We start from the raw sequence: 14,500 nt of genomic DNA, 5'->3' as shown, positions 1-14,500 counted from the left end.
GGGAAAAAGGAAAAAAATCAGCAGGCGATAAGTCAGGAGAATATGGAGGGTGATTGATCACTGTCACTGAAGGCTTAGCAAGGTATTGTTGTACAGACAATGCAGTATGAGGCCGAGCATTATCGTGTAACAGAAACCATTGGCCAGAATCATAGAGGTCCTTCCTAACCGGCATCATCCTGTTTCTGAGTCGACCAAGCACTTCCTTGTAATACCACTGATTGATTGTTTGGTTTTCAGGGACAAATTCATGGTGGATCAGTCCTTGGGAATCAAAAAATGCGATCAGAAGCACCTTTGTCTTCGATTTCAACATCTGTGCTTTATTCTTAACGGGCGAGAATGGTCCTTTCCACTGCACACTCTGTCTTTTTGTTTCGGGGTCGTATTGTAAACACCAGGTTTCATCTCCCATCACGATGCACTTAAGGAAGTTGTTGTTCTGGTTTGCAGTTGCCACCAAATCCTCACAGCACTCTTTCCTTTTGTTTTTTTCTCGTTCAATCAAAATGCGAGGCACAAAGCGAGCACGCACTTTCCTAATTTGCAGGTCCTCATTTAAAATTAACCTACATCTTTCTTTGCTGATATGAAGCATGTCTGACAGTTATTGCATAGTTAAACGTCTATCACCTCTCACCAGTGCACGAACTTTCTCCACATTGTCGTTGTTCCTTGACGTTGAAGGGCATCCTGATCTTGGTTCATGCTCGACTTTTTCACGTCCACCTTTGAAACGATTGTACCAGTCATACACCTGGGTTCTTGATAATGCTGCATCACCATACACTGCCTGTATCATCTGCAACGTTTTGGTAAACAATTTATCCAATTTGTAACAAAACTTTATGTTGTACCGTTGTTCCATCTTGGTGCGTGTATTTTGTACGCTGCCTGCACACGACCTGCATCTGATGCACACTTGCCCCGATACCAACTGCCTGTAACAGGTTGAAACATGCACTTTTATTTGATTTGGTTCTTTTTTTTGACAGTTCGGTTTCTTTATGGGCGGACCTTGTATTTAATGTGAATGGTGATGGAGAAGAAAAAAAATAGAACTGGATTTGAAAATTTAGGCTGCAGGTGAAAAGTTTCAGGTAGCATGGCTATTTGACACCCTGTATTTTTCTACCCCAGGACATACATCATAATATTACCCAAGACAGCATACCAACACATTTCTTCCAGTTATCCAAACTTTTGGATTGACCTCTATCCTTTCTCATGACTGGTAGGTGATTAGAATGACACAATAAAATTGGTGAGAGGTTATAAAACTTGGTCCTACATTGAGTCAGTCAAACGGTTAGCTGATCTTTCAATAAGTGAAATTATTGTATTGTCCATCAGTTAGTTTTCTTCTGAATCTAACCAAAGTTTGGATTAATTAGTTAATGTTACAATGAAGCATGTAGCATGAAATATCAATTTTGTAATGACAGATATACAGTTAATTACAAACTACTTTTGTCCCTTTTGCTCTCCTACTATGCTAAACCTTATCTACCAAGGAAAAGTAAACTGTTGATTGATTGATTTTGTTGTTTTAAGTTCACTTTATGCACAGAAAGGCTAATTGGGACTGGACCTACATTTTAAAGTGGGATCCGAACCACTGTGTGATGTGCCTCCACCGGGTATTGAACCCGGGACCCCTTGATTACAAGGCAATGACGTTACCAGAAAGTAAAATGTCCTGCACCCCCTCCCCCAGTTTTGGAACCAAATCGCCGCCACTGCGTACAAGTATTTGATTTATATTTTAATGAACCATCAATTCAAAGGAACAGTCAGACAGCAAAATTAGAATTCTTTGCTATCCACTAAGTATGATCTACCAATACTTACAAGTTAGAAAATTTGATTTAGTTTGATGATTTGATTTAGTTTATTTTACTTCGCCTTTTGTGCCTCTTGGCTAATTTGCGAAGATGGGATGAGTGATGAAATGATGAAACTGATGAATGGACATTCACAAACAACCAAGCCCGACCGGGATTCGAACCCGGGACCCTTGGCGACAAGTTAGAAAAAACAGAAACTTCATTTAAATGACATAAAGCTCATGCATGTAGCATATGTCCAATAATATGTATACTTCAAGCAGAAAATTCATGTGAACTTTACACTTATTGATTAATTCTTAAAATAACATCTATGTAATCATGTTGACAACTTGTTAAATGTGGCAATGGTTGTGTTGAAAAAAAAAGTTTGTCACTCAAAATATGAGCTCTGGAACATATCGTCCCTACCGAGACAAAGAGGATTATCTCAAAAAACGTTTTCAGTGGACAACAAAGCCATTATTACTGATTTGCAAAAATGCAAACACACTCACCAAAAAGCACGGTCCTTTAGCTATCTGTATGCTTCGACACATTTCAATACCCCTGAAAACAAAAGTAGAATCAATCATAATGTATGATCACAAACTTTACAATGCTCTCCTGAAAAATCAAGAAAACGGAGATATGCCTCTTTGTCTCTGTAGGGACGATATAATCGCATGCATGAATTACGAATGAAAGAAAACTTACACGAGGTGAATGTTCTGAAGCACCAAACAATGGTGCATCTGGATTAGCACCAAATAAAGGTGCATTGGGTGAGCAATCATACACAGATTGATATCCATCTACTGCTGGCATTTTTATTCAAAACTGACTCAATAGTAACAGAGAATTCTATAGTCTCTTCATTTCTTGGTACTGTAAAAAATAATGCAATATAATAATAAAAGAAATTACAAACACAGAATAATTCATATAATTTAAAATTTTACACAATAATACATCATGATTCAAAATGATGGGAATGATTTCAACTTGTTATATTTTATTTATAAATTGTCAAAATAAGATACAACTTCACCAGAGGCACATGCCAATACAGTAATCTAACTCCATCCAGACACATTTCACCATGTTTCAAAAGGTTCTCATCAATAATTTGTACCGAGTTGCTAATGTGGAGAATTTAAAGGTATATTATGGATTACAATATAAGAACTCTTAGAGTTCTTTGCTGGTGGATCTTTATGAAATTGTGTACGAAACTGACGTTGCATGCTCACAACCAACCTACTCTCACAAAATGCTTTCTCCTCACCACTGGCAGCCATTTTACAACTGGTCAGCCTGGCACCTGGTGGCAGAATTTAGTACTGGGACCATTCCTCAAAAAACGTAATGATGTGTTTGAAGGTATTTCACTAGATATTCAATCAGTGATTATGTTTTATTGCTTATGCAATGTGTTTTTATCGCTCAGATCATTTTGAAACACCCTGTATTAAGTACATTTAATTTTCTTTAATTCCTTTCCATAATATGAGGATGATTCTGGAAATAAGTTTTGCATAGCAATTAGGAGTTTAATCTGTCTCACATGTGGTTTCCAGGGTCTATACCTATGTCACACATGCAGGAAGCAAGAGATCACCAGGGAAATACTCAAAGCCCATTGCCAAAAGCTGGAGTCAAATAGTTGCACACTTGCAGCTGCAAAAACAACGCCGCTCATTTTTTGTTGCATTTTCTTGGCTTCGCCAATCCATTGCATTCTGTCAATTTCTCGTGGCAAGACCCCTGGCTCATGTCCTTTCAAAACACAGAGCTGCTTGTTTTGATGTTATTTTAAATAGTGCCCTTCTAAAAAAGAAAAGCAGATATAGATTCTGCTTTTCTTGTAATGAAAATTGTACACCGAAAAAATAAATAATTACGGTTATGCAATGTGGAATTTTATATAATCTAGTTTCGCCTGGAAGAGCATGTCATGAGAAGTGTAGTGTTTCCAACTCTTGAATCTATCCACAGGTTCATGCGAGTGTGTGGCGGTCTTGCTTTCCTCTTCATTTGATTTCAACAGAGAAGAAGTGAATTTTGAGAATATTTCTGATAATAATGCTTGAGTTTTAATTATTTTGCCACTTCCGAACTAATATATATAATTGAAAAAAATCTTAAAAATTTATGTGCGCTTAGAACAACCCTTGAAAGGCAAAAGTAAAAATAGCTTGGAAGTTGTGACTGGTTTTTACATCACTTGCACTAATGCGGACCCCCTAACTCTATTTCTGCAGTTCTTCTTTCAGAGATCTTTTACTCGTTGGTCCTGTCACCATAGGTAAGTCCAAAGGAGGATTCTAACAGCCATAACCACCCACCCCCTTCCCCGTTTGGTGTGCCTATGCCTGTCACAATTGTTCCTCACCACTGTAACCTGTTTGCACCCATTACAGATTTTTGTTGTGTGTTTATTTCATTTTACAGTAATGATTTTGGCACTTTTTCTTCAGAGTTATTCTTTTTGTTTTTGCTTACGACGAAGTTTGTTTTATGTCTAAATGCATAAGGACACACAGTTTAAAGTGGGAATTGAACAAGGGCTCCTTTGATTATGTATTCTTTCCACGTTCCATGTCAGTTGCTTCCTTCAGCCTCCTTCCGATTCTTGTATATTTAATTATATATTAGATCTTTTCCATTTTTTTATTTGCATTGTTCAAGCTTAATTTTGTTTGCTGTCATCTCTTTATCTCTTAATATCAGAGGCATGGCGTGAATGTAACAGCTGTTTCCGCCGGTAACAACAAAATATAAAGAATTGAAGAACCTGTCTAAAAATTTTATTACATACATAAACTGGTAATATTGTCGTGAAGTAAATATTGCAGACTGACATTTTTTCTGACACCGGCAAAAGCGAAGAGGAGGACTGTTCCGGTACCCTACTGACGCAACATGAGGAAAGGGCCCTGAGCCCACGCAAGGAAGACTTTGTGTCCTGGCAAAGACTGTTACGGCGGGAGGAGGAGGCAGGTTATTGCCATGCCGGTGATCCTTACCGGATACAGATCAGTGTTGCCACATTCAATTGACAATTGATGACTAATCTGGTCTATCTTACTGTGAAGGTGTTCACTCACACTGGGGAAAAGCAAACTACCAAGTGATATTTTGTATTTACACTAAATATCAGTGATTACGAAAGTCCTCTTTGTCCTTCTTCAATTGGGATGGGGATGGCCAAGGGGTCGGTCCACTGTCCTTCTAAAAATGTCAACCTAAAATTCTATATTTCACACATATAACATTATTTCGGTTACAGGAATTTGAGATAATTGTTGAAAGGGCCAATTGAGATTGACATACGTTGTCGCAGGAATGCAATAATTTCGGATTGAAGCAATGTTTTTGAGGTAGCAGCACTGTTTTTGGGTGAAAATATTACTTAGAAGCATAATTTCCCGATTGTTATCTTAGCATGCTCTGAAGTGTCAGGTGTTGCAGGTTCGAATCCTCAGCAAGAAATGGTTATTTCAATGTTTGTTGTTATTCTTTTACTTACATAATTATAAAAATTAATAATTACATACACAAAAGAATAATAATTTTAATTCAATAATTCATCATGCATCCTCATAGTCACGATTACGATTATCCTATAAAGCGAAAGCCTTAAAGGTAGCAAGGAACGTAAAATATACGAAATAGTAGTGGTGTCAGAAATGAGATTTCTGTGGATTTAGCGAAACATGGAGTGGGAGTAGTTAGGAAACAAATCTATTCTACATACGTCTTATTTGAAATGAAAAGTTTCGCAATTTGAGCAAATCTGGTTTCAAAAGAACTAAGATGGCAACAGTAGTAGAACTGGAATTCTTGCAGTGTAAGGTTCCGAAGGAAATATTGGCTATTGGGGAAGCGCCAATGCTGAGAGGGGAGGGGGCAAGGAGGGTGCATCATATGTTACAAAAGTAAACCACGGTTGGTCTTTCATAGTTTTGTTGTTTTCGGGCATTGTCAATTAATTAACAAGCGGTGTTAATTACTTGGATGTTTCTGCAAGTATCAAATTACATATTTCTTTATTAGGCTAATGTTTATTGTGTCAACATCCAATGTTTGCGATTTCACTTCAGTGCTTATGCCAACATTTTCCCCTCATTAATAACTTTACCAAAATGTACTTGGAAGACATAGGAGGGGGGCATGAGGTGGGGAGGTGCCCAAGTCTTACGGCTCCTTCCTTAAATATCCTACTGATATTCTTCCTTCATTTACAGCAAATTTTGTGTTCGTCAGTTATCCCAGTAAATTTCATGTGCGTTATTTCTGAAATTTGTATGAAAAACATAGGTTTAGAAATCATACTTAACAGTTGACCAAATCAGTGCGGTTCAATTGACTCGAAGGGAATGAATCCACAGAACTCATTCCGGGTCTTGCAGGAAAGAGAGTAGGTGGGTGCTGGAAACACACTTCGTCCAGGGCTTGAGATCAAGAAGTTTTGAAGAGAAGAGAGGGATTATTTCTGGTGGTAGATCAATGTCCCATTTAGACTCTACCTGGTGTAATAGAGGAAAAAAGTGTTCGACATTTTAATCCAGACTAATGTGGAATAATAGGTGGGTGGTTGCAGAAAGGCATTAACACTCTACTGTTGGTTTTGGGTCCACTTTTCAAATGAGTTCTGCTCCTAAGCCCACTTCATGCGTAGACAGGTTAATTGGGGGCTGGACCTACAGTTTAAAGTTGAATCCGAACCTCTATTTGCCTCCACAGGGTATCGAACTCTGTATCCCTTCATTTCAAGGTGACAACGTTACCACTCTACCATCCGGGAGGACTTATTTTTAAATGAAAAGGGTGTGTGGAGTAGTTCAGGTTTCGATTATATGAACAATTTACTTAAACATCACAGCATCATCGGCAAACTCAAATCCACGATGAAATTCTCCTGACAACATTTGCAGAGAATAAACTTGCAAAAAGATCAACAGTGCAAACTGGAGATAATATATAAAAAAATAAATTAAAGTTTTTACAATTAGTTGATAAAAAGAACACAAAAAAGCTTTCCTGAAGACATGTACTATTCTTTGAAATTACGTTATGATCAACATTTGACATGGCTCGTCACGTGAACTAAGTGTCGATTATTCCTCAGATTAATATATCTCGGTGGGAGAACAAAAATCTTTGTTTTACTTGAAGGAATGCTTTTTTGAATTGTTCAAGTTAAGTTAAGTTGGTTTAAACAATTCCCGTGTCTAGTGCTAGTGCTGAACTATCTTCTCATCATTTCACCGAATTCACAGTTAATGTAGAAATACTAGGGGTGAGCAAGACAGAATTTTTCGGGTCGGGACGGGAAAAATTTGCTCTGCAAATCTCTAATTCTACACGTCATTTTCATTTTAAGTGATTGTTTTTGCATTTCTGGACTAAAAACTAACAATTTCCGATAAGCTCCAGAAACTTACAGTGCAGAAAACGTTGAGAATTAACGACTTTCTAAAATCACTATTTGGTATTTCCCGACTGCTCGGGATCAGGACGGGATATTTTTTTCCTGATCCAGGTCCTGACTTTTCAGGATCACACACACCCCTAAGAAATACCCAAGGACAGTAATTGAGAAGCTGCTAAACTGAAATGAAAATGCAGAAGATGAATTCTACAATCTAGTGATAGAAGAATTCATAAAGAAGGCGTTAATAATAATAATAATGCTTTTTAAAATTTCTTACGATATGTGCTTCCCTTGCTGTAAAAGTCATGGACCGCCCATGATTTGAATACTAAGAGATTGAAACATGACTTGCCTAATCTAACTACGAAATCACTTCACACCACATACATGACCTAAGCCAAGCGTCAAGCTAAGTTTGCAGCAGGTTTTATGTATCAATCCGAGCAAGAACTGAGCTCAGAATCTTCCGTGCCAGTCTTGCCTCAACTGCCGAGCTGCTTACATCATAGACACTGAGAAAATCCACAGTATTGCCAACCGCACAACACACCAAAACCTGCATGCATGTCAAGTGGAATGCATTTTTGCTTTTTTTTGTCTCCTGAAACATAAAATTTTATAAGTGCTTTCTGCACATAGATTATTTAATAAATGTGTCATTACTTAATATAAATGCAAAATAACTTCTAAACATGAGAGCTCGAGCACGCAAAAATAAAAATAAACAAAGATAAAAAAAACACAAACAATGATAGGCCCCTCTTGAATTTAATTACAAATTATTGTTTTTGGTATAGAAAGAAATACATTTATGAATAACTTGGTTGCTTCGTTCACAATACATCCGTTACTGCAAGACACATGCACTTCAAGTTATACCAGCAAAAAAAGCATGATTTGTTATTGGTGACATTCAGGTGAATTGCCTGCTGCTATTACTCTGGTTTCAATTTATGAATCACTTCACTAAACCAGGATGCATGGAACAGTAAATATGCACCTTCAACAAAGACTTCATTGCCGCCAGTGAGTGAAACAATAAGCCCCCCCCCCCCCTTCTTTTCTCGTCGGTTTCTTCAGGCCGGTGATTTTGTACATTGGTGTCCTTCAATGTACGCCCCCGCCCCCTCCGAGTTAAAGTATGTCTTGTCCAAATAATAAATGTGTTTCTTATCACGGCGATATCTTTTAATACCGTGGAGATTCTGTTGTCGTCAAACAACAAACAATCGTGTCCTCTTCCTAAACTTAAACCGCAACTAAAACCCGTGATACAGTTCGTGCGCACATTGACGGCAAATCACCTCACGCCCTGTTTTACTTTAATCATGTTGTCGTAAGGAGGATTATGCATTTAAAACAACTTGCTTGATTTGAAGAGCTTTTCCCTTTGGATGAAGCCCAAAATAACACTCGGGTAAAACCACGCGCTGAACAGGAGACCTCGATTCAGCCATTCTCACCACTATATAGCGCCAAAAAAAGGTAAAGCACTCCCCTGTGCATAGCACCACGCCATGAAGGCGTATAGGGGGTGTAGGGGTAACGCCCCACACTTTCTTGATCCGGTCGTGAGTGGGGATGATGTGATCAGCATTACGCCCCAGACTGCCTTTACCCCCCCTCCCCCAGGGTTTCCCCCAGGTACCCATGTTATTCGACGCTGGGTGGGTGCCGGGCCCCCTCCAAACGTTAGAAAAGTTCCCGGATTTGAACCGGCCGGGATCGAACCCGGGACCTTTAGCATGGTAGTCAGACGCGTTACCGACTGAGCCACTATATAGCACCATTATTAATCAATCTCATCACAATAAACATAGTGTTAAAATAGTGGGATGTGCAACACTGGTATCACGGATTCCACGTGCTCTGCAATGTATTCAGTCTTGCTCAACTCGCTCTTGATCTTCAGCGATTCTTCAGCGCAATACAAACTCCAGTTTGCGAATCTGCGGATCCTAGTTCATCTGCACAGTGATTGCAACTGATCAAGTACATACCTGCTAATGGATGTATTATTTTGTCTGTATTTTACAAATTAAATAACTGTTTTCTTGCAAGTATGCAGTTGTGTCGGAATAGAACCCGTCTCAGTGGAACTATATTCTGCACGCATGTTTGGATTTACATATGCGAAAACCTGTTTGCAAAGTTGACTTGACACTTGGGTTAGATGGCAGCAGCACTCCATAACCAAGACGACAATAAACGAATGGCTGGTTGCAAGGGAAAAATTATACAGGAGGATATTTCAGTGAAAAAACATTCTCAAGGAAATATGCAATAAGGACTCGCTTAAACTCTGAAGCATGTGTTTACAGACATAAATAGATACTTGTTTCTTTGCTAAGTTCGCATTATGGTACCAATATAATTGCATTAATCAGTTTATTGGTCACCAGAAAAAAAAAAGAACGTGACAAGAGACATTGTTACATGCAATTTGTGCAAGTTATTGAAACTCGGGAGAGGAACGTTGTGCATGAGAAAACTGATCAATAATATGTGCTGACCTCAAACTGTATATGCAAGAATTTCAAGGCTGAATAAAGTGAATACCTAGACACTAGAGAAATGGTTCTCAACCTTCGTGAAAGAAAGTCCCGGTATTTTTTTTAAGTCAATGCGCTTTCTCGTAAATACCTTTACAGTATTTTAGATTTTAAGCAAGAATTAACATGTACCTATGAAATTAAATATTGATAAATAAATTCTGGAATAATCATAAATAGTTTGATAAGTGTAGGATTGTTGACAAATATAAAAATATGGATGTCGGAGTGGTAACATCATCTCCTCATAATTAAGTGATCCCAGATTCGATAACCCATGGAGGCACATAGTAGCACGGTGCCACCTTAAACTGTATGTAGATTCCTGATAAGTATATTTGTACATAAAATGGACTTAAAAAATGAAAACCCACAACTCAAATATGATACTGGGATTATGATAGTTGTCAACCACTTTCAGCAGAACATTTCACAGCTCAGCATAGTTGATATGAGGGCATAGTATTGGGTCACGGCTCGGAAGTTGAGAAACAATGCACTAGAGTACTATACCATGTTGACTAATCTATTTTAGACTAAAGTACCTACATAAGCTGCCTTTTCAAATAAAATGGCCAAAACACAACCTCTTTACATGATGTTGAAGGCAAATTACAGATGATAACTGCATCAAAAAACTTGATAAAGCGAAAAGAACATTGTGTTCAAATCTTAAAAGATTGTTAAAACATTGTACATATTAGAGGTTCAAACATGATGCCGGTTGGGTTGTCTTCTAGTCTAAATATAGCTCGTTGGAATGAAGCATTCGCTGTGCATACGCGAACAACAACCTGAGGTAACACGATGCATGGTATTGAGAAAACAACCCAGTCCGAGTGACAAGTAAGCAACATGCAACATGTAGAGCTTGCAGTCTCTCTTCGGTTCGAAAGGCTGCACTGAATACTGAGGGTTTTCTTCCAAGCAATGTGTGTCACATGTCTCTTCGGTGTGAATTCTCCCTAAAGCTCCGCAGTGTGTTTTAACATATGTAAATTGAAATCAAACCATGTAAAAAGTGCACATACTGCAGAGTTGTGGAATTTTAGCGATTACTTACTGCGTGCTTCCTTGACACTGATTTTTTCCTTCTCAATACATGCTTTTGTAGTTAGGTGGGTCAGGTTTAGTTCTTTTAGCATTAAAACAATATCCCTAAATGCTATCTACTACTGATCACCACCAAAAGGTTTGAAATCTACCATCTTTCAACAGAGAATGCCTTGTCCATCGGAAGCACGCACACTTCCGTAAGGTAATTCTTAAGTTCATTTTCCAACATAGGCTAAATAACTTTTTTCGAAATACAAACAGTGCTCATTATACCCTGTCCCAGCTAACTGTAGAGCAGGGCCACGCATATCGCCAGAGGAAAATCGAGTGGTGAAAGTGCAGCGTTGCCAACCATATTGTCCTGATCTACGGTCCAGACCTTAGTCCGTACGCTAAATGCACAGCTTGTGAAAATTTGCTCTTGCAGTTTCATCCCTAATATTTCCCTAAATAATTCTTAAACCAATTCTGTTTCTCTCACTGTTCATTGGTGGAGCCGTCTCGCATCACTACTTGCGCAGACACTTGTTCTTGTTCGTCTGGTCTATAGTTAGCAGGTATGGATAATACTTTAAAGAAAATTCAAATTTTGTGTGAAAATGATTGCCAAAATTTGGTAAAGTTTTCATCTCCGAGAAACTTATTTCTTCAAATTTACAGGAGAAAGTACTTACCGAACTGAATTTCCATACACTTTTCAAAGGTCGTGGAAGTGTTTTTCACCATAGTTTAATTTATTTGACCAGTAAATCATGTATTTATCAAGATTAATGTCTCTCCGATGCACGAGAGCTGTTGCGTCTATGTCCTTCTACTACGTGAACCAAAGCTTGCGTGCGTGTGATGACGTAATGTCTGGGCAGTGTTTCTAACCACGCGGTTTTGTAACTGTGTAAACGTTGCAGAATTATCTCGAATTTTTTGATGTTGAATAACAATTTTAACTGTTTGCCTAACCCAATCTAACTGTGCATGGTTTGTGGGGCTATTTATGAATGGTGTGTGGGGCTATCCATGCATGTTTCATGGGGCTTTCGAACCTGGAAAAAATACAAAATCAGTAACACGAAAGTAGGTATTTTTCGATGAAGAAGGTTGCAACACTGCATAATCACTGATCATCGACAACACTAGTTAAGATTTCTCCGCCATATTGCATCTAATGCAAGTGAAAAATAACAAACAAGAATTAGTCGATATGTCAAAAATTGAGATTATTTGCGTGAAAAAAGCCAAATCCCACTTCACGAATCCTCAGCAATGCAGAATATGTAAGTACCAATGTGAAAAATAAGAAAATAAATTAATATGAGACGTTTCCCAGAGATTAAAACTGTAATCAAAATTCTATGACAATCAGTCTTTCTGATAAGATAATTTGAAAAGTTTATTTAAAAAATCAGTTTCTGTAGCATTTGTCGAAGTTCTTCGAGGTATTTTCTTTTGCGGAAACTGAAAACTTCATCATAGAATGCTGCAGAACAAGAAATAATCACTTTTTATGTAAAGAACTTGCATTTTCTGTAAAGCGACAACATTATGCTGTTGTTTCCATTATGTATCTGCAGATGGCGCGAGCGTCAAAAGTCACGCGATCTCGCCAGTGTTTCCAAACGTGCCTTTTTTTTATGAAACATGCCTTTTTTTTAACTATGCTTACCCAACCTTGCCGGGAAAAGTTCCATTGGGCTATCGTGAATGGTTTTTGGGGCTATCCGTCAATGGTTCGTGGGGCTACCGTGAATGGTTTTTGGGGCTATCCATCAATGGTTTGTGCGGCTATCGTGAATGGTTTTTAGGGGCTACCCGTCAATAGTTTGTGATGACATAATGAACACAAAAGTAGGTATTTTTTGGTTAAGAAGGTTGAAACACTGCATACCCACTCCAAATCAACAAAACACAAGCACGACGTGCGATGATCCACAGCTATGCACGCCATTTTGTCTGTTACACAAGCGGAAAAAGGAAGACAAATAATGACTCGTAATATGAAAAGTTGACACTATTTCATGGAAAAAGGCATAACTTCACCTTAAGGAATCTTCTGCAAAGCAGAATATGTAAGTATCAATGCTAAAATTAACGAAAGAAACGAGTGAGAGGTGTTCAGGCGATATCGCATAATTATCGAAAAATGCAGTAAGAACCCGCTTTGGTAACAGTTTCATATATTGGAGACACATTTCTTCCTTTTTACAGAAGAAACTACTTACGGAAATGAAACTACTTACCAAACCTAACTTTATCGGAATGGTTCGTGGGTTTATCCGTCAGCTACCCGTGCATAATGTACAATTTGCACAGGTGACAGACACTATAGTAGGTATTTTTCGGTGAAGAAGGTTGGAAACACTGCATACCCAATACGGTAGTCAAGTTTTGCCCGCCATATTGTTTGTTAAGTAAGCGAAAAAAGGAATAACAAAAATTACTCTCTATGTGAAAAATTGTGTTTGTTTTAGTGTAAAAAGCATAATGGCAATTTCAACTATGTTCCGCAATACACAATTGGTAAGTACAAACCATGCGAAACACAAAATATCCCATTTTAATGTGTCTCCGATCTATGAAACTGGTACTCTTGCTTTGACATAGTCTAGGACCCTTTCCTTGGTGTTCAAAATGAACCATAATGTTATTATATAGTATTTTGATTGCATTAATACTTCAAGAAGTATTATTTATTTTAGCATGTACAATACATTTGACGTTTGTGTAAATACGCTAATTGCTCAAGTAGCCTACATGTTAGCTTATCTTTTTAGGTATATGCATACTACAGTGTACACCAGTGCTCGAAATGGAAATTCGTACGTGGAGAATGATTGGTCGAACTTATGTATAGGTGTAGGGAAAGTTACGCAAATTATCCTAGCTTGGGGATGAATTACACAAATTGAATTAAGTATGGGATACATAACCCCGCGTTCCCTCTACTTCGAGCAATGATTTACACAATAAATGATTACTTATTAAAAACTAAACTCATCGTTCATGTTGATGTTAACATTGATTAACTTGTACACCCTAACCTCATATTCTTGAATATAAAGTAACGTTCTTGGCAATAGAAAAAACTGCATATCTTACGTTTTAGCTCTAAAAAACTATTTTTCCATGCAATTATTCGACTTTTCGTCTATTTACCAGGTCCTTTTTTCAGCATTATTTACAATGTACGTTTGGTCACATACTACTAACTAGTGGCCAGCACAGATTATAGCTGGCCAGTGAAATAGAAAGTGGTGATGATATAATAGAATCATCCTTCTTGTCAAACATTTTAAGAAGCAAAATGACTGGAAAGAAAGTGCGGGACCGACATTTCTTGGTCGAGATGTGAAATATTTTTAATTCCGACGTTCGGGACAGTAAAAATTCGCAGTTTCCCAACTTAGTCGGGACCTTTTTGGGACAGTAAATGTTCAATATTTCCCGACGCAGTTGAAATCCCGAATTGTTCGGGATCCCGAAAAATGGTTTAAGTAATTTCTCGAAGTCGGGAATCTTATCTTTCCTCATTCCGGCTCTGTGATCCCGGTACAGAATTTTCGGGATCCCGCACACACCTAGTAACCAGAAAAGAAACACAAATTTTAAACATACCGAAGTTCAGGACGGCA

General features: G+C 38.0%; 1 protein-coding gene across 2 annotated transcripts in view; it reads right to left on the bottom strand.

Annotated features, from left to right (window-relative positions):
- LOC145984203 (transmembrane protein 243-like) overlaps positions 1 to 14,080 on the bottom strand; it is a 56,876-nt gene extending 42,796 nt beyond the window's left edge. The window contains exons 1-2 of one of the 2 annotated variants that reach the window (XM_083117733.1): positions 14,025 to 14,080; positions 2,544 to 2,714 (exon numbers count right to left, since the gene is read on the bottom strand). In XM_083117733.1, coding sequence (XP_082973859.1) covers positions 2,544 to 2,654 — 111 coding nt within the window. In that variant the 5' untranslated portion in view covers positions 2,655 to 2,714; positions 14,025 to 14,080. Of the gene's footprint in view, positions 1 to 2,543; positions 2,715 to 13,967 lie in introns of both variants that reach the window. The other variant, XM_083117732.1, reaches the window with a different exon arrangement.
- Positions 14,081 to 14,500: the final 420 nt, after the last annotated feature.

Source organism: Lepisma saccharinum, chromosome 2 (genome assembly GCF_977018435.1).
Source record: "Lepisma saccharinum chromosome 2, izLepSacc3.1, whole genome shotgun sequence".
Classification (NCBI taxonomy): domain Eukaryota; kingdom Metazoa; phylum Arthropoda; class Insecta; order Zygentoma; family Lepismatidae; genus Lepisma; species Lepisma saccharinum.
Note: the sequence above shows the minus strand (reverse complement) of the source record. Positions and strands in the feature narration are given on the sequence as shown.